Raw genomic sequence first — 22,660 nt, 5'->3', positions numbered from 1 at the left:
TTATTTTAAAAGGAAGTTGGGTAAGATGATCTCAGACCCATTCTTGGTCAAATTTTGACTGTTCATAGCCTCTTCACATATAGTTTACTCTGAATCTCACAATCTTATGACCCAGTGCAGTTATCCGTGTCTTCATTTTACAAATGTGGAAAATGCTATCAAGTCAGGGGAATGACCCAAAGCCCTGCAGACAGAGGCGGAGATACAGCAAGAATATGACTCCTTGTGCAATGCTCTCAATTCCTGTCCCCGCGCCCCCCTACATCTTTTTGGGCAGACAGATACACAGATAAAATCATATACCCATTTAATTAAACATTTATTCAATGAAAGTATGTATAAAAACTTACAAATCTGAGAACTCAACTATACATGAAATAGGACGGCGAGATAGTCAGTTTGAACATGTACGTACAGCACAGCTATTAACTGTTCTTCCCTCTCCCCTTCGGTCCTTATTTCTGGCTTGCTTTGTCCTGTGAGACCATTCTGTTACTGGCCTGCGGGAAGACTAATGGATACATTTTACTGCTTTCAGGCCAGTAGAGGTAATTTCAGGTGTTAAGAAAACAAACAAACAAACTGGAGACTGAATATCAAAGTCAAGTTTTTTCCCCAAACAGCAATTGGGTTTTTTGTCCTGATTTCTCTTTGCCATTTCTGATGCTTCCATGAAGGTTGCCAGTAAACTATCAGCATTCATTTTTAAAGTCATTAAAGTTACGTGTTCTGCTCACAACTTCCCCTATAAGATGCATATTCCTGTTTCCTTTGTCCTGCAGTAAACACACTAATTTAAAAGCAGCAGGTTGGTGCTAAAACAAATTTACCATTGGCAACTGTGGAATGGCATGTCGACTCTATTTGGAAAGACCATCTATACAATAGTACTTTCAAATCTGATTTTTAAAACCAACAAATTCGTCGAGAACAAAAATACAGTATTTTGTCGTTGTTCAACTTGGAAAGAAGCTAGCAATTAGATAAGGCATGTGCATTAATTCACCTGTTTGTAGCAAGTAGCCATACATTTTCTCTTACAAACACACAAACTCACAGCTTGTCATGTTTCATCCAAAAATTAAGATTGCCATCACATTATTATTTTTTCTCTTTTGTGTTTGGTTCAAGTAGATTTCTTAACTAATGATTTTTCTTGACTGGACATAATCTCAAAGGATGCATTCTGAAATCAGACACCTGGAGGATAAATACCGAGAATGTTCTCCTGGGTTCAAAGTTCCCCCACATTTAGATTTTGCATAGTACAGAGCCCAGCTGTGTCTCTAAGAAGCATGCTGTTATTTTCTGACATTGTTTTTCTGAGAAGGAAGACATTACCAGGGAAAGTCATAATTTTAGCTTACCAAATTGCATTCTAGTTGTTTTGTTATATACCCTTCATTAGTTCCAAGTATGCTTTTAAATAACCTAAAACTCAAAAATCTATTTGAGTTTATAAGTACTACTGACCGTTATCTTTCCAATATCCCCTGAATTTTAAGTAAATATGTTCCAGGTTTATAATGCACAAAGCCTTGACGGAGGAGGGGCTGGGGACAGCTGGAAGGGAGAGAGGAGAAAGGGACCAGGGGTCTGTTTGTGTCATGCCTTGGAGAACTACAGTTCTGAATTGGGGGAAGGGAAGGAAGATAGTCTGTAAAAATGGACAGTTTTAAAAAGATAAGTAACATTCAGTCTAACAACACTGTTTCCTGTTCCTTTTTGATGGACGCTAACACGGGGTGGTCAGGTTCTGTTACTTCAGAGTCCCCACTGCCCAGGAGAATGGACCGCCCTTCGTCTAGGGCAAAGACGTCTGAGTTCTGGTTTTGGCATGAGTGTTTAACAACCTCACTGGGAGTCGAGAACGTTTTATCACACAAGTTGCATTTGTAGGGTTTGTTGGTCTGTACCAACATGTTGTCCATCTGACTACCTTCCTCGAATGTGCAGAGTTCCAGGGTCTGTTTGTCCACCATGGTGTACGTGTCGATGCTCTGGTTGAGGCACACGTGCCGGGCGGCCTGGTTGGCCCTGCAAAAGCTCTTGTCACAAGTGCTACATTTGAAAGGCTTCCCGGTGTGGATGTACATGTGCTCCCGCCAGTGGCTCTTCTGGATAAATTTGCGGCCACATATCGTGCACTCGTACTTCCGCCTCTTTACCTCCCTTTCTTGGTCCGCCTGCTCCAAGTTGTCGATGTCCGCGATGTCCGAGGGTGGAGGCGTCTCCGAGTGCTGCTGTCCATCGATGATCGGAGAGTCCGAGATGTGCTGCAGCTCACTGTCACTTATCATCCCAGCCTCAGGCACTTCCATGGCGTCCTTTCCTAGGTCGGCTGCACTGCTGCAAAGGGACAGGGGAATGCGACCTTCCCCGGGTTGGCTGGCTGTGAAAGGGACGCCGGTGTGGATCTGCAGGTGTTCCCGCAGGCTGCTCCGGAGGGTGAAGCGCCGGCCGCACAGGTGGCAGGCGTAGTACTTTGGGAAGCTGCCGTTCCTCTTCATGATGCTGGGCTTGACGTGGGCTATGCCGAGGGAGGTGGGCTGCTCATCGGAGGAAGAGGCTTCCAGATTGGTCTCCTCCCCTGGAGGAGGGGGAGGAACAGGCGTGGAAACGAGTTCTGGTGACAGGGAGGTCTGCAGTGGGTCCGAGGGAGTCATGTGTGTCCGATTGACCTGGGTCAGGTTTGAAGTCAGCTGAGAGAGCTGTGCGGCTTCAGGCACCTGCTCCTGGCTCATCCTGGAGGTCTGGGGCCGTGGTTCTCGTCCAAGTTTTTCAGGTGCTGAAGCAATCTTGGTGGCTTGTCTCAACTGATGATCTGCAATCTGAATGCCATACAAGGACGAAGCCAGCGGGAAAACTTGGTCAGGATGAGAAAAGGCTCCTTGGCTGGCCAGGCTAGCTTCCTGGATCAGAGGGTAAGCGTGTAGAAACTTGATCCCCTGTTCTAATCGAACAGGATCAATCAGCTGAGGCGCCATCTTTCCGGTGTACATCAAATGTAAGAGATAGCTGAAAATATCGGGCTGTATGTCAGTTGGTTTCAAACGGACACATTCACTGAAAGAAACAAGTAAAAAGTCTATCAGTGAATGTCAATCCACGTCTCAAATGATAATATCAAGCCTGAAGAAAAAAGACAGGCACTTTTAAAGGCAAATGAAACAAGAACATTTCCCATTTCTCACTGTGAGTTTCGTTAAATGGAGTGGAATACTCGAGATGATAACTGGCGCCGACGTAATTTAACTTCACCTAACATTAAGAGCAGAGGGGAATACGATAAATAGATTTTAAAGGACTGAGAAAGGGAAAGTTCATGTTAAACGAATGTGCTCTTAACTCATAGACTCTTATGGCAGTTTTTTAGTCATTTATGTAAAAATTATATATCAAATTTGTGTTTTGTGGAAAGGATCTGTTGCTTCCTGAGTGGCCTGTGACCCCAGTAATAGTTAAGAACCACTGGCCTGACTGAACTTTTGGCTAAAATTCTAGGATTCTGTATTGATTCAATGCCATCCAGAGCATGGCGGGAGATCTTTTCCGGCAAGTCAAACAATCCACCAGATTAGAAAGTTTATTCATTCGTAAAATGACTTGGGGAGCTTGACTAGGATGAGCAAGAGCCTAAGGACAAGACAACAAAAGTGAGAGAAAAAAAAGCCCGATTCTGCGGGTTCTCTGAAATTCTCTGGTCTCTGTCCAGCATGAAGGTTGAAGCACTACAAGAGATGAGAACAAGGTAGGCAAGCCACATGCCACATTCTAGCTCTAGTGGGGTAAGATCACCTTCCCAGTATTAAAAAGAGGTTCCGGGACAACTCGGTACCTTGTCAAATGTCATCTTCATCATCATAACGGGAGCTGGGCTTTCTAAGCATTACTTCATTTAATTGCCATTAATTCTTATTTTACAGATAAGAAATTGAGGCTCAAAGGGATTCATACCTTGCTCAATATAAGAGTTAGTAAGTGGTGGAATAAGGATTTAAATCTGTCTAATTCCAAAGCCACGACACCAAGATGCTTCAGAGCATTGAATCCTGTGAAGTAGATGAGGCAGATCTGATTATTTCCATTTGACAGACATGGAAACTGAGGTCCTAAAAACGTTAAGTGATTTATCAGATGCACCAAGAGCAATTGTGGTATTGTTCATTTCTAACTATTTTTAGAAATTAATGTTTTCATTGTCCCAGAAAAGGCATCCTGATTCAAGCAGCAATAGTCAAGAAGTCCCCAAGAGCTAGCTCTTCCTAGACCATTGATAAAGACAGAAGTTCTAGTGTATCGTTAGAAATCAATGAGATAGATCTCTACATATTATGAGGCATGTGTGCTATCATTGCTGAGTGAATATATTCTATAGACAATGCATTTTCGACTTCAAAGACATCTTATCTGAATGCTTTTAGAATTTACAATCGTTCTGGATTATATCACTTCTTACTATTGTAACTCTCTGGCTTCTTTTGCTGTTTTATCTTATTAACGGGTATTTTCCAAATGCTAAAATAGTAACAATATACTCAGTTCTTCTAAATGTACTGTTTTATTCTATTTAAAAAAAGGGGAAAAGTGACTTTAATAGCAATTTGTGACAGAACAGATTTGAATAATTACCGTATTGCTACCAATGTATATTTCAAGATGACCGGATATAAATAATTATGTGAAAAATGTTTGACTACCAAGTATGGAAGCCAAAGACTAAAGCATAAAAAGTAGCATCCTTTGATAGTATATAGGGGAAGAGTTATGTAACTCAATTTTTTAAAGACAGCATATGGCTCATTCATATCTTTATTTGGCCTCTTTTTGTAGCCTTTTAAATTATTTATATTCCTTTAAATAGGAATGCAGATACAGGTGGTCTTCACCAGTTGAGTGCCAACAACATTACCTGTTGTTGGCACTCAACTATACTAGAATATATTCGGATGCTCTAGGGAAGTTCAATATTCAGAATAAAGCTTCAGGGTTTACCTGTGGTGAAGAATACTTTAATGAAGTAAACAATCAACCACAAAGTAAAGACAGAACCAGAGGGGATCCTTCCAGGGCCAGGCAGAGGCCTAGAGAGGGGGGAAAAGCAAGAGCCCTTTAGAGATGCAAATCACCCCAGAAGATAAGGCGTCTTTTGTTCTGCTGGGATGGAATGTCCCTCCAGGCAGGAGAGGACAGAGTTAGTGAGCCCTTCTGCCCCCAGAAAAGAAAAGGGAAAGGCAGAAATCCCCAATTGAGACTATGTTTTTCAGCATCCATGGGAGGTAACTACCAAGCAGAGCCCCTTTCCATAAAAACTTTGTTCTCAGTTTTATAATTTGCCCTCACTTGTTATTGTACAGGTTGTCCTCTGTCTACCGCCTGTGAAGGGGTGACTGGACAGGACACCTCTCACATTTTAAAGAACAATGTGCAGTGTCTGAAGACCAAGAGGAGATGGGGCTGGGGGCGCCGCATCCACACTCCCGCCAGGCCTGGAGGCAGGTGTCTAGCCCCACCCCCCCAGAGCTGGTATGAGAACTCCAGGGAGGGGAAGGTGGCCCCTGGGGTTTACTAGCAGTGCCCAGGGCCCGGGGAGGTTTCCTGACACAAATTTATCTTGATTTGTTCTTTTTTTTTTTTCTCAAAGCAGAAGCACATATATACACACAGACACTTAAATTGTTTTAAGGAGTTCCTATGTCACTTTCCAGCCAACTCCATCCTTGACTGCTTTCATTCCCAGGCAGCTAGACCTCCCTTCTTAATCACTCAGCTCGCTACTATGGGTCACTTTGGTCATTTCCAAGTCCTCTGGGGAAAACGTAGCTCTCTCTGCAATATAATTATACCTGAGTGGCTTGATTTGCAGATGTCTGTTTGACATAACACTTTTATGTAGGAAAAAACACAGTTTTAGCACAGCTACAAGTCCTTTGTAAAAACATTCACAGTAATTTACAATTTCAATTTTTTCTTCACTAGAATATTAAAGTAGACAATAGGCTTAAAAAATTTTGAAAATAAGGATTTTCAAATAATGTCAGACATTATTTGCAAGGCCTGTTTCAGTAGTTTCATCGTTGAGAGCTGCAAGTCTGCAGTCCTACTTGATTTAGACTTACCACTTAGAGCAGTGTCTATAGGACAGAGCCATCTAGTGGTAGCTCCAAACGTAAGACGTTCTCTAAGCAAAGGGTGAAAACCTGTTCTCAGCCTACCTCTTATGCAGCCAGGCAGCAGTTCAGAGTGCCTTTCTGGTTTAAAAGTACGTCTCTGGTCTTCTCCCAGGATTTGCCTTGTCCCAGTGAGGTGGGCGAGGCCACCTAGCGGCAGCCCAAATGACATGTGCCATCTCTGGGGCAATAACACTCTATGGCTTAAACTTGGAACTCCTACCTACACAAGTATCACATTCCCGTGTTGGAAAGGCATTTACTTACTACTGCTGACACTTAAGATAAATATCTTGCATCTCTTTAAAACTCATTACATTGTATTCTTTTACTCCTCAAAATTAAAATCCTCCCTATTTCAAGAGAGTTTAATTCATTGTGTTAAAACTTTTAAGTAGCATTAGCTCTGTAGTCTCAGACAATGAATTAAATGAAATAGTCTCTGACAATGAAGTAAAGGGAGCATCCTTAGTGTCACAAGATAAAGCAACCCCTGCTTGCCATTAATCCTGTTATTCACCCACTCTGCTCCTCCAGACACTTATTACGTGGCTATTATATACAAATTCCTGTACCAACACTGCAGAGTTCAAAAAGATTTGTAAAACCCAGGCTCTGCCCTCAAGAATCTTACCAACGAGGAGGGCAGGTAAGTACCCAAAGAACAACGACAAAGGGGAAATGTGTAGATCTTACAAAATGGCATAAATCAAGTGCTACGAAACGTGACAGAGGAAGAGATTGCTTTTGATCATTTTGGTTCACTTGATTAGCGGAAGGGTCATGGAAGAAGTGATGCATGAACTGAGACTTGGGGAGTGGGGAGAATCCCAGCGAAGCGCGGTTCTAGTATGGGGTGTGGTGCCCCCACACAGTGGGAGGTGAAGCTGGAAGGCCAGGCTCCAAGCCTGTGGGGCCCTCAAGGGCAGAGTAAGGAATCGGTACACTCTACTGATACTCTGTGGGTACCCTCTAGGTCTCTAATCAGAGGGATAACACAATCTAGTGGGTTTCTGTTCAAAGGCACACTCCAGTAAAAGCGATGCTTAGGAATATTATTCTGACAGTAACGTGGAAATAATCGAGAAATAGAAGTGCGAAGGAGAAGGGAAGGGCTAACATGAAAGGCATTTTGGGACTGATAAGACAAGGCTTGTAAGAGATTTTAAGTATGGGGTTTTGAAGATAAACAAAATGGGGAAGTCAGGAGGGACTTCCGGTAAGAATTCAGGTTTTAGATATGCTAAATGAGGTAAAAAGAGGAAATACAATTCTAAACGGCTGGCAGGCAGCCTGGGGCCCTGAGAAATAGAGAAAGATCAAGGTCAAAGCTGTAAACCTGTCTGTTTCCAGCAGAGGCAAGATTCAGGGAAAGATGAGCACTCATCAGGGAGCGCACACGGACAGAGCTCCCCAAACCCAGAGGGCAGAAAAACAAGGGATGTTCAGAGCCAAGATGATGACCCTTAAGAAGGAAGTAAACAGTAGAAAATGCTGCAGAGGATAAGGACAAGACTGAGAGAGACGAACAGTGCTTCTGATGAAGAGGTGACCTTTGAGAAATGACTTCAGTAGAGTGATGGGGCAGAAACCACGGCGCCCACAGATAGGAAGAATGTGGGATGAGGCAAGGGCAAGCATGGCCGTAGCACTTTCGCAGTCAAATAATGGGGAAGTGGCGCTGTAACTCAGGTAGACAGCAGTGTAAGGCAGCGCTGGCCCTTCAGAGATTTGGGGGGCAGGGGCTTGAAAGCGTAACATAGAAAGTACAGAATAAAAACTAAGGGTCGGGATCTGGGGGGCATAGGGATGGGAGAAAGCTCCTTTTCTTAGTCACCGAGGGGCTCTTTTCTTCAAGATAGGAGTGATGGGAAGAAAAAACTGAGTAAAGATACTGAAATTGAGATGTTTTAAGAGCGAAAAGAAGAAAATTGGGGGACTTAACACCGTCAAGCTTTTCATTGGAGGAGACAAGGATAAATACTCGAGGGACTGGGGCTGGGTTAGTGACAGGAAGGGATTAGTGAGGTCATCGCGGGGGGTGGGGGGTGGGGGGGAGGGCCTGGATCTGCAGGACCTGACTGAAGGCGACACCAGCGAGGGTATCTGGAGGTGGAGGGGCGCCAGGGGCTCAAAGGCCCATGATTCTCAAGTGCGACTGAAAGGATAAGTGAGTGACCGAGAGGAGTTAGAGGGCAAGTGAGGTCATGAGGGAACTGGGAACCCAGGGAGAGGGAGCGAGACCCACAGTCTTGCTGAGGGCAAAGGGCAGGGGCAGCAGGAAAGAGGCCCCTGAAGTGCAGCGTCCGCAGTCATTCGATTATTACAACCACGTTAGTTACCTGGTCTGATGGACAAACAACATCTTAAAGTAATTGGAGAATGAAGCAAGAACTGATTTGTGTGCCTTGAAGTACACATCGCCGATGGCAACCGTGCAGTCACACAGGAAACCAAACTCTCGCTGAGCGTTTAACTGTTGCAGGAGAATAAGTCCATGGTTGGCCAAATCCATTTTTTTTTAAAATCTGCAAAGCAAACAATTTTTTTTTTTAAGAAAGATGATTCACAAATAAGTATGTGTCCTTAAAGTCACCAATAGTAATGATCACAGGTAACATGCCAGGCACTGCTAAAAAACGATTCCTAAATCCACTCGCTCAGTCTTCACAACAGCCCTCTGAGTCGTTCTGTCACTACTCCCATTTCACGGAGGATGGCATTGCCAGGGAGTTCGGGGCTGCATGATCTGCCCAAGTTTACCCAGATGGTAAGTGGAGGAGCCAGGAAATGAACTCTGGTTGTCTGCCCTCCAAATAAGAAATATTCCCAGATCATTTAGTCTTTTAGTTTAAGATTCTAAATGCAAATTTTAATGATCGAATCTCCAGAGAGATAAATAAATTAAGGAGCTGAGTCGGGGCCACAGCAGAACAGGTGGGGGAGATCATACTAAGTTTGGGGCAGTTTTCCAGTTCCTGCCGTGTGGCTAGGGCTGCCCCTGGCAGGAATATAATAATAGCTGCTCATCACCCATTATTCCCTTGGATGCTTCCAGGAGTGAGGAAGCAGGCTGGGTGCTCTTCCTCCTTTCTTCTGGAGGAGGAAATGGGCTTTCAGAGGTATAAGTAACATCACCCAAGCCATGTAGCTAGAAAGTGGGAGAGTCAGTATTTAAATCTGAATGTTCTGACTCCAAATTCTAAGATCTCCATGCCTTACACTTCACCCTAGCAAACTGCTCGGCCTGAACCCATCTGCAGCAGGCGAGCTGCTTCTAGAGGAGCTGGGTCATCAAATCAACAGATTGCTCCTTTCCCACAGTCCAAAGCATTTAAAAAGCCCACCAGACATAGGTTAACATTATACTGAAGTATAATAGTATACTTAATGGTTAGGATGATTCTTTCTCCCTAAGATTGGGACCAAGGCAAGGCTGTCCATCTGCTCTCACTATTCAACATAGTACTGGAAGTTCTGGCTAGTGCAACAAGGCAAGAAAGGAACTAAAAGGCATACAGATAGGAAAAGAAAAAAGAAAACTGTCCCTATTTGCAGATGACATGACTGTTACTTAGAAAATTCCAAGGAATGTACAAAAAACTAATAAGTGAGTTTGGCAATGCCATGGGATATAAGATAAACACATAAAAATCAATTGTAATTCTGTATACTAACTTTGAACTTGTGGAACCTGAAATGAAAAATGTACCATTTACAATCACTCAAGAAAAAGAAAATACATACATGTAAATCTAATATAACATGTATAGGACTTACTTGTTGAAAACTATAAAATGCTTATGAAAAGAAATTAAATAAGATCTAAATAAAGAGACATAACCACACTTACAAAGGAAGACTCAACAGAGTAAAAATATCAGTTTTTTCCAAATTGATATACAGATTTGATATAATTCATATCAAAGTCCAAGCAAGATTTTTTTGTATAGACAAGAATACTCTCAAATGTATATGTAAAGGCAAAGAAACTAGAATAGCTAAAACAATTTTTAAAAATAATAAAGTGGGAGGAACAAGTGTATGTGATTTCAAGATGTATTATATAAGCTACAGTATTCAAGACTGTGGGGTATTGGTGGAGAGATAAATACATAAATCAATGGAACAGAACAGATCACTCAGAAGTAGATGCACATAAACATGCACAACTGATTATTGACAAAGACACAAAAGCAGTTGAATGGAGGAAAGATAATCTTTTCAACAAATGGGCTGGATCAACTGGACTTCTATAGGCAAAAAAAAAAAAAAAAAAGAAAGAAAGAAAGAAAGAAAGAAAAGAACCTTGACCTAAGTCTCATACTTTATATAAAAAATTAACTCAAAATGGATTACAGACTGAAATATAAGACATCAGAGTATAGCTTTAGGAAAAAAAAATGGAAGAAAATCTTAGCAATCTAGGGTTAGATATGCGGTTTTTATACTTGACATCAAAAGTATAAACCATAAAAGGAGAAATTGATAAATTGAACTTCATTAAAATTAAAAACGTTTAAAGACCCTGTTAAGAGGATGAAAAGACAAAGCTAAAGACTAGGAGACAAAATTTGAAAACCTTTGCAAACTAGTCTTTTGATAAAGAACTAGTATCTAGACTATAAAAAGAATTCTCAAAACTCAACAGAAAGAAAACAAGTGAATTAGAAAATGGGCAAGAGACTTGAAGAGACCTAGCATAGCACCAAAGAGGTACAGATGGCAAATAAACACATGAAAAGACATCCAACATTAATAGTAATTTGGAAAGTAAATTAAAAGCCCAATGAAATTTAACCACATACCACACCTGGCCAAAATAAAAAATAATGACAACACCAAAAGCTGACAAGGATGCTGAGAAACTGGACTGCTTGTACATTGCTGGTGGGGATGTAAAATGGTGTAACCACTCTGGAAAGCAGTAAGCAGTTTCTTAAAAAAAAAATGAAATACGCAACTACCATACTACCTAGCGATTACACTCGTGAACATTTATCCCAGAGAAACGAAAACTTATGTTCACACAAAAACCTGTACATGGATATCCACAGCAGCTCTATTCCTAATAGTTAAAAACAAGAAACGACTCAGATGTCCATCAATGGATGCGTCAAGTGTGGTATGCCCACGCAACAAACACTGCTCAGCCATAAGAAGAAATGAACTACGGACACAGGCAACAATGAGGGTGAATTATGCTGAGTGAAAAAGCCAGTCCCCAAAGGTTACATACTGTAGGATTCCATTTATATAACATTCATGAAAATTACAGAAATGGAGAACAGATTAGTAGTGGAGGGGTGAGGGGAGGAGGAGGGAAATGGATTCACTGTTGGAGGTGGGGGTGGGGGGAGAGGGGGGTTCTACAGCTCAGCTGTATCAATGTCAAAATCCTGATTGTGATATTGTGCTACAGTTTGGCAAGATGCTGCCATTAGAGAAACTGGGTGAAGGGTACATGGGATGTCTCTATCTTTTCTTGAGATGTCTCTATGCTTTCTTGGGATGTCTCTATCCTTTCTTGCAACTGCATGTGAATCTACAGTTATCTCAAAATAAAAAGTTTAATTAAAAAAAAAAGCCTGCCACATCAATTAATTAGCCAGATTAAAAACAATAGATAATTATGATGCTTAGTTTCAGAATTAGGGAAGCTACTGGAGAGAATGCATTCCCAATTAACTTTATAACAAAAGCAGACTCATAGCAGTTCTTACTCAGCTGGTGCTGAAATCCCCACTCTCCTTCCTGTTCTAGGGATGATCTGACAGATTTAGAAATTAACAAGTGTGCCTTAAAATAAATGAATCAAATGGAATAATACTTTAACAGACTAATCGGGTCACAAAACAAGAATCCACACTGTCAAGTTTTGTGTTTTCTACCAAGCACTTATGTCCACGTTTGCAGTAATCTGAGTACAAAGACCTAGACTGTAGTCTCATTTAAGTGCAAACAGTGATGGTGCGGGTCAGAACTTAGTTCCCTGGTGTTTTCTGTGTATGTCATAGGTGAAAACACTCAGATTAGGAAGGGGAAACGGAGAAAAGGCATGGAGTTCGCAATGAAAGCCGGATGTTGCCAGGTTGCAGAGTAACCGGGATTAAAAAAACTTCACTCTAACCAGATCTCCACCAGGATATAACTTTAGAAGCTTGTCTTCAAGACTGTTCTTTGAAAGGTGCCCGAATACTTCCTTTCCCATCTTACCTGCCTTTCTCGACAAAAAGGTATAATATCCTCTAAGAGCAAACTATGAGGACCTGTTTTGTCATGTACTAGGATTCTGATCATATTACCTACACATTTAGGCAGCTCCAGGTGTCACTTTAATTAGACAGTAGCTTCACGTACACTATTAGTCAGGACATTACTATTTATTCTTTGATGCTACTGACGAGTGGCTATTATTTTTGCAGTATTTACTGGTAACCATTCATTTCCATATGTTACTCATTTAATTTCACGTTAATTTATTTGAAGTATTTGCAGTGTTGCTATCCACATTTTATTGACGAGGAAACAGGCTTAGAGAGGTTAGGTAGCTTGCTCAAGATTATAGAATCCGTAAGTGCAAGAAATGGGGGTCCATTTGATGTGTATGCTCTGATGTGTCAGAGCATATAACTGCAAGTGTGTTTGTTTAAAATTAATAAGATATTTTTATTGCTGCTTTTTAAGTATATACACTTGTTATAAGAGAGTCAGATATTATGGACACTCAAAATGCGAGAGCTGTTCATCCACCCCCACTGTTTCCCCACACTCTGGCCAACACTGGGTAGTATCACTTTTTAAAGAGTCTTTGCCAATCCCACTATTTTTCCCTAGGAATTTAATGATGGGATGGAGTATACTTTATGCTTAGTGACCATTTATATTTTCTTATCTCTTCATGAGCTTTGCCCATTTTTATTTTTTTATGCCTGAAGCACCTAGTCTTCCTAGGTGGTCTCCCATCCAAGTACTAACCAGGCCCGACCCTGCTTAGCTTCCAGGATCAGACGAGACTGGGCACGTTCAGGGTGGCACGGCCGTAGACTTGCCCATTTTTTTTAAATCAGGTTGTTTGCCTTTTTCTTATGGATCTGAAAAACCTTTGTATGTAAGGAAAATGGTTCCTTTGTCACAGTTGTTACTAATATTTTCCTCACTCTCTTGTTTTATAGAGGTTTTACACATATATAATTTTGTTTTAATATCAAATTTATCAGTATTTTATAGGATTTTGAGGTTTTGTATTAACAGATATATATCGTCTCCTTCAATATAGCAAAATGTATGGCTCCTTCTCATCCCATAAACAGCTAACGTAAGTATTTTATTCAGATCATAAGAATGAAGGCTTGATAAAACTGAAATGTTTCTTTTTTAAGCGGGTCTGCTAGTTCTTTTAGTGTCTCAATTTTGGAACATTTAGAATAGGAAGCAAACTGGCCATGCCTTTCAAATACAGAGGGAAGAACACATGGACAGGAGTCTCAGAGAAGTGAAAAAACCAATTAAAAGGAAGAAAAAACAAAGAGAATAGTCGTATGTTCAAAATTCACTTGAGGAAGAAACCCCCACACAGATCAATTTTTAAAAATCTCATTTTAGAGACTAAAAAGTCTTTCTCAGGAAGGAAAAGAGAACAACCCCCCTAGATTCTTAATTTGTGAATGAGCCTGCGATAATGGGGTAGGAGAAAGGGGGCGGGGGGAGGACCAGCTTGGATTCTGTCACGAGTGCTTCGCCAGCAGCTTCCACCCCACCCCGCCCAGCTGACAGCACTGCCCTTTTCTAAATCTTCTTTCCTCACCACGACCCCAGTCATAAATCATTTCCACGAGGCTTTACTTGCAGAGAATGCTGCGTAGGCTGAGGACGCAGCACCTTCACCGCTCGCCCTGCTCGAAGCTACCCTCCCCCCATTTGTGGCATGGATGTTTGCTCCTCCCACCTCCATCGACTGCTCACCCAACCACATCACCGCCCCCCACCTCCCCATCCTGCACTGCAATGGCTCACCAAGGTCCCCGAGGACCTGTTCCCCAGCCCCGTGGACCAGCAGCTTACTACATCGCTCTGCGGCATTTAATACCCTTCCTCCTGCACCATAAATACTCTGTCCCTGGCTTCCCGGCCACTACGTTCTGCTTTTGGCCTCACCTCTCCCTATTCTATTTTCATCTCCATTAATGGCTCCTCTTTCGCTGATGCTTCTCTGCCCACTTCTCATGCTGCAGGCTCTCTTTGGTGATCTGATCTACTTCTACTTGGTTGTCCCCAGAAACTCTAAATTCGGTCCAGGCAAAACAACCCAAATCCTTCCCTTCCCCTCACCCCCATTTCCTTACAAGGGCTGTAAAAGCCATAGACATGACCGCATTTTTTCTCCATGCGCAGCTCAGTGCATGGCGCCATCATCCACCTCTTGACCAAGCCAGCAACCTCAATTCCCCCGCCCCTTACAGGCCTCCACTTCTCTCATCCATACTATCCATCAGTCACCCATGTCCCACCAACCAGAACTCCTTATCCCGCCTCCTTGCTCATCTCCCGTTTCCAGCTCTTAGCCCCTGTAATTCCGCCACCATGATCTTTCCAAAGGGCAAATCTGATGTTACCGTCTTACTTAAAATCCTCCTGCCTTTGGGATGAAACCCAAATTCCTCAGCAAATTCTCCATCCCGCATGACCAATCCTTGCTGACTCTGTACTATATGCTCTAGTGCTAATCCAACCTAAATTTCCAAACTTTCGGATTTCACAGACCTACTAGGAAACCAACCAACCAACCAACCAACCAAACTTGAAACCTGGGGTCAAATGGAGTGTGGCTCCCTCTTTACTTTGCAAGAAAAGACATAAAATAGTCACATACTTGGTAGGGATGGGGGGCTTTTAAATATAAATAGGTAAAGAGGACATAATGTCAGATATCTTTCTAAAAGGGCAGTTTGGCATTATATTCAATATATGGAAAAATAATTGTTTTCTAATGCAAAGTCATTACAACATAAAATTTTACTTTACGGCATTAAGTTGTACCAAATTGTTTTCTTGATACAAGATTGTCTGTTTGGTGATCTTTACAAAATGATCATCAAGTGTCCTATTTGTTCTAAAGTCCAAGCAGTATTAAAAATCCAGGTTCATTCGAGCATGTTGATGATAACAGAGACAATGATGTTATTTCACTTATTTTGGAAATTCTGGATAAATTGAGATAAGCTGAAGAAAGGTAGTTTTCTTCACACAGAAGGCCCTGAATGCCCAGGCCATGCTTGGGCTCCTCGCAGTATGCACTGCTCAGAGGCCTCACTGGCAGCACTGGACAGCTGGGCAACCTGATTTCTACACACATGGTCAGGAGATGGGGGCAAGTCTGAACAATGCCTTAGATTCTCCATGCCCGACCCTGAACATGCCACTTTCAGAGAAACCCACCACTGCCACCTGCCTCACCCCGGCCTCACCCAGCTCTACTGTCCTCTGCAAAATTTCCCTTATCCTCAGATGAAGAGGTTCTTCTTGACTCTGGAGCATCTCTGAACAAGCCAGTTTACACATGTCTGTGTGATGCTTCCAAAAGGCCAGCACTGAGTTTTATCTATCAGTTATTACTCTGTCCATGAGTGTAGCGTATTGTCTAGTGGTCAATATTTGTTAAATCAAGTAATACTATATGCTTGGAGAGGAGAGTGTTGAGTTCCAGTCATGGCTTGGCCACTGACTAGCTGGGTAATTTGGGGTGAAAGTTCAATTCCTATTGATCCTACATTAATCTAGAAAATTTTCATCAATTTACTGTGCACTATATTTTGGAAGAATATTTCAATTTAAAAATGTCACTATGTTTCTTCATGCTAATAATTAAGTTCTGAATAGTGCTTTATAATTTACAATAATCCTTCATCCTCAATGATACCAGAGTATATCATTTTCTTACTACTCATTATTATAATAATAACCACAGCATTAATTTAAAAAATGACCATTTATTATATATCAAGGATCGGTTTTCCTCTTCCCAGAAAAAGAAATTTAGACTTAGAGAAATGAAGTAACTTGCCCACATGTGCGGCTAACTCTTAAGAAGTAGATCTGAGAAGTAGTCAAGTATTTGGAGAGAGCTTTCTAAGGTGCCATGTGCAGTAGATGCAATGATACTGCAGAATATACCGAGTTCCAGGGTGTAATCAAATAAGTACACAAATTCATAACTACCAACTCTAATAAGAGCTATCAAAGAAAAATATAAGGAAACAAAAGGTCATAAAATTGGCATCTAATATGGGGATTGTGAAGAAATGCCAGTTAAGCAGATATTTGAAGAATGAGAAGAATTAACTGGGCAAAGACGGAGTGTTCCAGGCAGAGGGATCAGCATTTGCAAAGGCCCTAAGATAGGAGGGAGCAAGATGCAACGGAGGAACAGAAAGGAGGTCAAAGTGGCTGGGGGCAAAGAGCCAAAGATCGAGGCAAGATGAGGCTGGTGACTTGGGTTTTGCTAAGGATTTTGGTCGGCATCTTAAAAGTGATAGGAAGCCACTGAAGGGTATTTTCTACAGGGTGATATGATCAGATACCTGCAATTGCAGAACTAACCAAATTGGGATGGTGGTGATGGTAAAGATGCGGGCGAGGGGAAACCTGTTAGAAATGAGCAAGAGGGGAGAAGTGGGCAAGTGGGCAGTGGTGATGAAACCGGAGGAGGAGGGGCAGGATTTGAAAATAGAAGAAAAAGAAACCAACAGGAGTGGTTGTTGGATTAGGAGGATGGGGAAGAACAAAGTGTTCAAGATAACTTCTGGATTTCTAACTTGGGTAACTGGATAGATCTGGGGCTTTCCACCAGGAGAAGGAACAGAGGCAAAGCCGCGGTTTTGTGAGGAAGATCATGAGGTCAGGTTCAGATACGCTGGGACTGAGATACTTTAGAGACACCCAGTGAAGGACGTAGAGTACATGGTGGTTATAATGGTCTGGAGCTCCGGAAGTCTTGACTGTGATATATGTCTGCGAGTCTTCAGAGATGTCAGGTGTTTCTATCTCCAGAAGTCACATCCTTAAACCACTATATGATAGTTTAGAGAGGTTAAAACTGTAAACAAACAGGAGTCAATCGTAACTTGGTCTTCCAGTTGTAAATTTCATGCTTTCTACTATACTGTCTGCAGGTCATTCCTAAAAGTTCTTATTAATCTTAGTCACGGAGGGCCAACAATCAGACACGGAAGACCTATCTAAAGCCCCCAGCCATTAACAATGTAAATGGAACTTTCAGAATAGTGAGCAGAGAACTGAAGAAAAGTAGAGATGGAGAAAGGAGGCAATTCTTACAGGTGAGTTTTCAGAGAATGTCTTCCTTATATATGTATATGTGTACAAAGTAATTTTTTTCTTAAGTAAATTCAGAGAGTGTAAGACACATCAGGACGAAGTAAGTAAAAAACACTTTCCAAAGCCAACTATAAATGATCGTTTATATTATTTAATGCTTCGGCCTTTATCTTCACCACTGTTCCCCATACTTCTAACGGAATACTGTCCGGATATCGAGTGCTTTCAGCTTCCATCACATAGCACATGTGGGCTGGTTCTTAAGTAAGTTACTCAGCTTTTGGAAGTGCAGCCGAATGGGTCAAACATAGTCATGCTGGACTTCGCCAACTCAAGTTCCTTCTTCACTTTCAGTATAAGAACGGGAGACCAAAACAGCTTTGGGGAATTGATAATTCACTTTTTAAAGATAATAGCTCTTTTAAGATACTAAATACCACTTAGACTACCCATTTCAAGGTACTTTAAAAGGTCCTCTGAAGTCCTTGATTTTATTTAAGTGAAGCACAAATGAATATTGTAATGCACAGGACGCATCAGTAGCAGAAAAAGCACTACTCACAAGTAAGATTGATTCTTTCAAGTAGTTTAGACCACTTACCAGGATGAAAAAACTGCTTTTTCAATTAGTATCATTAATAATTAATACTTCAGGGCCCATAAAGTAAACTTGAACGAGGCTGGTCATCTCAATTTTAATATATTTTTAAACTGTATTTCAAAGCTAGGAAATGTATCTAATTTAGTTATGGTGACAGATTGTTATATTTTTCTTAACATTTCTTTAGTCAATCCTCTTATACAGTAATTAGAAAAATGAAGGATATAAATTAAACAATAGCATTTATTTTGACTTGATAAAGCACTATATTTGTAAAAGATTTGTCTTTTCAATTATATTTTGTTTAAGTTAACATTAAAATTAGTTTTTAATTTCTGAGTATGAGTTGAGGTCAGAAGGAGGAGGTTGAGGGACAGTTTAGGTGTCAAGGAGAAGCAGGTTAGAGATTTATAGCTAACAGTTGATATTAACATGATAATTCTTAAGGCATTATGCTACTATCAACTTTAAGGAAAGCTACATATAATCACACAGCACAATTTAAAACCTAATCTAGTTTGCTTCTAATAATTCACCAAAGTAGAGATTGTCTTTCTTTTTTACATGCTGTATGATTAGAAAAATCAATCTGAAGAAAATATAGTCACCTGTAGGTATAGCTCAGTGTATGGCACAGAGAGGCACCAAATGTGTTACTATTCAAAGTCTTAACTAAGTAATTTATTTCAATATTTTAGTGCACAGTTCTCAAACTTTTTGGTATCAGGACCCATTTGTGGTCTTTAAAATTATTGGGGACACCAAAGTACCTTCACCTGTATGTAATATAACTATTGATATTTACCAAATTAGAAATTAAAACTAAGAAATTAAAAAAATAGTCCTTCAATAGAAAACAGCAATAAGACCACTGCATGGTAAAACGACAACAAAAAAATAGTGAAGTGGCATCTTTTTATTTTTTTACAAATCTCTTTAATTGAAGACAACTGGATTCTGCATGTATTCTGCTTCTCCACTGACTCTGTTGTGATAACCTGTTTTGATTGAGTATCGAAGAAAATCCACCCTAACCCAGCTATGTAGTTGGAAAAAAGCATTTTAATAGCCTTTTCAGGTAATTTGGATATTCTTCTATACTATACCAAAATTTGACAAGTGGTAGTTTATTAAAGGTTAGTCGTTTGATCTAAAAATGCATCAATGAATGATATTTTCGTATTTTATTGCAGTAATATTCATCGCTCTACTTTGTACTTTGAATGGATTGTTTACCCATGCATGATTTTTAATAGCATCCATTGGTCATTTGGAAAATATCAGCTCACTGAGTTATGTGGCTCTTCCCAATGTGGACACATTTTGTCAACAGAGAAAAAGGCCAATAACATCTCAGTATCATTATGAAAATAGTTTTGACCTCATGGAACCCTGAAAGGGTCCCGGGGAGTCACAAGGGAGTGTAGACCACACTTAGACAACAGCCGTTGAGAATGACTTTGGGGACTTGGAGAATGGAAGTGACTAGGCATGGCATAGGAGAACACACACACACACACGCACACGCACACACACACGCACACACACTTTGAAATCATTCTCAAAATCATCCTATTTGATGCTTACCCTTGCCTGGTGCAGAACTCGGGTGTATACTATTTAAAGGAACTGCATGCTAGCTCCTGTAAAGTGAAAACAGTTGTTTCGTAGTACCTGAAATGATACATGAAAGTGCTTTACGAATTCCTATCTGAACACCAACTTTCTTGAAGTGAGAAAGTCACATGATACACACCGCATGCATGTGAACTGAGGATTATGTGTTTGACCATAGAAACCAGCCTCTAACTTGGCCTCTGTATCGTAAAAGAAAAATAATGGTCCTAAATGTCTTGGACTGCCCACTCCTGGTTAAGTGTTCCGCGGCTACTGATTCCATTTCTTAATGGCCTGTCGACATTGTTGTAAAACACTAGATCTTATTTACTATCAATTTAAAGTAACATTTTAATTAAATTTAATTTGCTAATAAAATTATAACCTCCTTGAGCATAAAAAAGGTGTAAAATATATTTTCTATCTAATGCTTAGAATGTTCACATTATTTTTTCAGGAAATAAACCTTTCAGGTTTTCAAGGTCATGCTTTGCAACCTAAAGACTGTAGGGCAGTAGAAAAAGGGACAAATGCCCTTTTGCCAGGTGCATTTTTAAATTTATGGTACAGTCTCCAGCCAACGGGCAGTTCTTCCTTTACTGGGACAGCCTGGTGAGACACTAACAGCCCAAAATGTCAAAGTTACTTCAAGGAAGGGTGAGTGGGTCTAGGGATGAAACACCAAAAGACAGGTAAGAGATAGCACGAGTCTCCAGCTCCGAAGAAGCTGATCCTAAACCAATGCCACATACCAGCTTTAGATGTCTCTTTCACTCTCGAACCTCTATTTCAGTAATTCTGAAGCTGGAGAAAGCATATCCCTTTACTCAGGGATATGCAGTGTTCACAAGATGCATATTCTTAGAGGGTTGGGGTGAACAAAATTTTAATTATTTTATAGAATTTTTATAGCACAAAAATGAATTTGGAGGACTGCGTAAAGTTCATATTAATCCTTAAAATAAAAAAGAAACTGTCACCGTGGCAGCTTTTATTCTATGACCTAAAACATGCCTAGTGTTTATTCTCTGCTGCGGGAGTACCTCCATGGGAGAGTTTGTGGAGCACTATCTATTTACATCCTCTTTGAAGAGAAGCTGGCAAGGAAGCAGTTGGACTGTATGACAAAGCTTCAGGGATGGTTAATCTGCCACCTTTTAATGGACTCCTCTACTGTTGACTCTTGGTGGCACTTCATATCACCAGTATATTACTTCTTGTCCTTTGAGATCTAATGATGGATTCAGTAATAGTTCAATTCCTTGGCTATAAGATAAACTTATATAAACCACATATTTAAGTGAGAAACGCCCAGTTTAAAGAAATGTACTAGTCATAAGCCTTCTTAAAATTTATGTTTTCACAATTCAAAATCACCCTGGATACACACCAAAGTTATTCAGAATGCAAAATAAAATTTAACAATTAATTTTGGTTAGTAATAAGTTAAAAAAATGAAAATTTAAGATGTTTTAATTCTGAGTTTCTATTGAAATTGCAGGCCTCTCAGACTAAAATGCTAGTGATATGTATGTATGTATATGTTGCTCCTGTTGCTTCAAGGTCAACATTGATAGGTCCTCCTAGAAAGGACAGGGCAGCCAGGTTAAGGAAACCCAGAATACCCTAGAGTACTGTACGAGCCTGTATTTGGCTTTTTTTTTACGTTTTATTTTACTAAGACAACCTATGAGAATGAATAGAATTGAGACTCATACACTGAGCCCATTCTGTGATGAAGAGCAAAGGAACACTGCAGATGGATGGGGAGAGCAAAGAGCCTGGGTTATTTCCCTAAGGCATAATTAGGAGTTCAGCAGTTGGAAATTCTTGCAGTAAATGGCGTAGCCATAATTAACTGTATTTTCACTCTGCCCAATCACTTTCTTGTCTGCTCTGCTACCCTTGCTGGCCCTCAAATCAACTACCAGCTAAAAGCGACAAAAACCTTGCTTCCTAAGCATCTCCTACACTACGACTTCTCTTTGCAACAATGTTTTGGAGGTTTCGCTACAGCAAGAAAACGGTTCTAGCTTGAGAAGCCGCCTCCGTGCCCCCGACCTCCCCTTCTCGGAGCCCTACAAACTGTGAGGGCTGCGCCGGCCTGGAGCGCAACTCGGACGCCGGTCCCACGCCCCAAGGCAAAGCAGTCGAAACCACAGCGCAGCTCTGCTAGCTCGGCCTTATCCGAGGCACACATCGCCCGCCGAGCGGAAGCCCGCTCAGCGCGCCCACACCCGCCTCCGGGGCCGCAGCGGGTGACACAAGCGGCGCCCAGGGAGGCCTACATTTCCCTGGCCCGCGAGAGTGGGCTGCCCCGTCCCTGGAGGCGGGGCCGGCCAGAGCCGCCGGGGCCCGGAGGGACGGGCGCCGGGCACCCGGGCCCCGCCCCATCCCCCGGGGGCTGAGGAGAAGGAAGGGGAGGTGCGACGCACTCAGACTGCGCCGTCCCGCGCGCGCGCGCTCGTCCCAAGTCCCGCGGAGTTTAACACAATGCCGACGCCTACGCCGTGCGCAACGCCCCGACCGGCGCAACAGCCCGGGCGTCAGGGGCGGGGAGGTGGCCCGACAAGGAGAGGGGAAGAGCGCGCGCGAGAGCCCTCTTCTTCCTGAAAGAAGAGATAAAAGGAACAGGGCTAAGGTGATAAAGCGGGGAGGCGGAGCCGCAGCAGTAGCGGCAGCAGCTGTAGGAGCCGCTGCAGCTGGGAGAAGCGCCAGAGAGGCCGGGCCTGCTCCGGTCGGACCGGATCCCTCCCCTCCCCCTCCCTCCCTGCTCCCCTCCCCCAAACCCACTTCCGCAGCTTGCGGCCTTGCCGCCGAAGAAGCAGCGGCGGCAGCAGCAGAAGGCGGCGGGGCGTCGGAAGGATTACGCACCTGACGGGCCCACCTCCCAGGGCTCCAGCGCGGGACGCTCACCGGCCGCCGCCGCTCGGGACGC

General features: G+C 42.0%; 1 protein-coding gene and 1 pseudogene across 3 annotated transcripts; both read right to left on the bottom strand.

Annotated features, from left to right (window-relative positions):
• Positions 1–300: 300 nt before the first annotated feature.
• ZBTB2 (zinc finger and BTB domain containing 2) lies at positions 301–22,635 on the bottom strand. Of its 3 annotated transcripts, none has more exons than XM_015592387.2 (3): positions 22,597–22,635; positions 8,513–8,698; positions 301–3,066 (listed from the first exon to the last, which is right to left on the bottom strand). In XM_015592387.2, the coding sequence occupies exons 2-3, from the start codon at positions 8,683–8,685 to the stop codon at positions 1,695–1,697; spliced, it is 1,545 nt and encodes a 514-aa protein (XP_015447873.1). In that variant the 5' UTR covers positions 8,686–8,698; positions 22,597–22,635; the 3' UTR covers positions 301–1,694. The 3 variants fall into 3 exon arrangements, with proteins under 3 accessions (XP_015447873.1, XP_006915829.1, XP_024905249.1); XM_006915767.3 differs by lacking the exon at positions 22,597–22,635 and adding an exon at positions 19,693–20,095; XM_025049481.1 differs by lacking the exons at positions 8,513–8,698; positions 22,597–22,635 and adding an exon at positions 3,958–4,391.
• LOC112482865 lies at positions 13,100–13,218 on the bottom strand (annotated as a pseudogene).
• Positions 22,636–22,660: the final 25 nt, after the last annotated feature.

The sequence above is a fragment of the Pteropus alecto genome, unplaced genomic scaffold, assembly GCF_000325575.1.
Source record: "Pteropus alecto unplaced genomic scaffold, ASM32557v1 scaffold176, whole genome shotgun sequence".
NCBI classification, from domain to species: Eukaryota; Metazoa; Chordata; class Mammalia; order Chiroptera; family Pteropodidae; genus Pteropus; species Pteropus alecto.
This window is presented reverse-complemented; position numbering and strand designations above follow the sequence as displayed.

Bases quoted from the DNA above. Each gene is read 5' to 3' on its own strand.
- ZBTB2 (XM_015592387.2), bottom strand. From the start codon at position 8,685: ATGGATTTGGCCAACCATGGACTTATTCTCCTGCAACAGTTAAACGCT. The intron at 3,067-8,512 runs GTAACTAACGTG...TGTTTCTTTCAG, and splicing joins TTGTTTGTCCATCAGACCAG to TGAATGTGTCCGTTTGAAAC.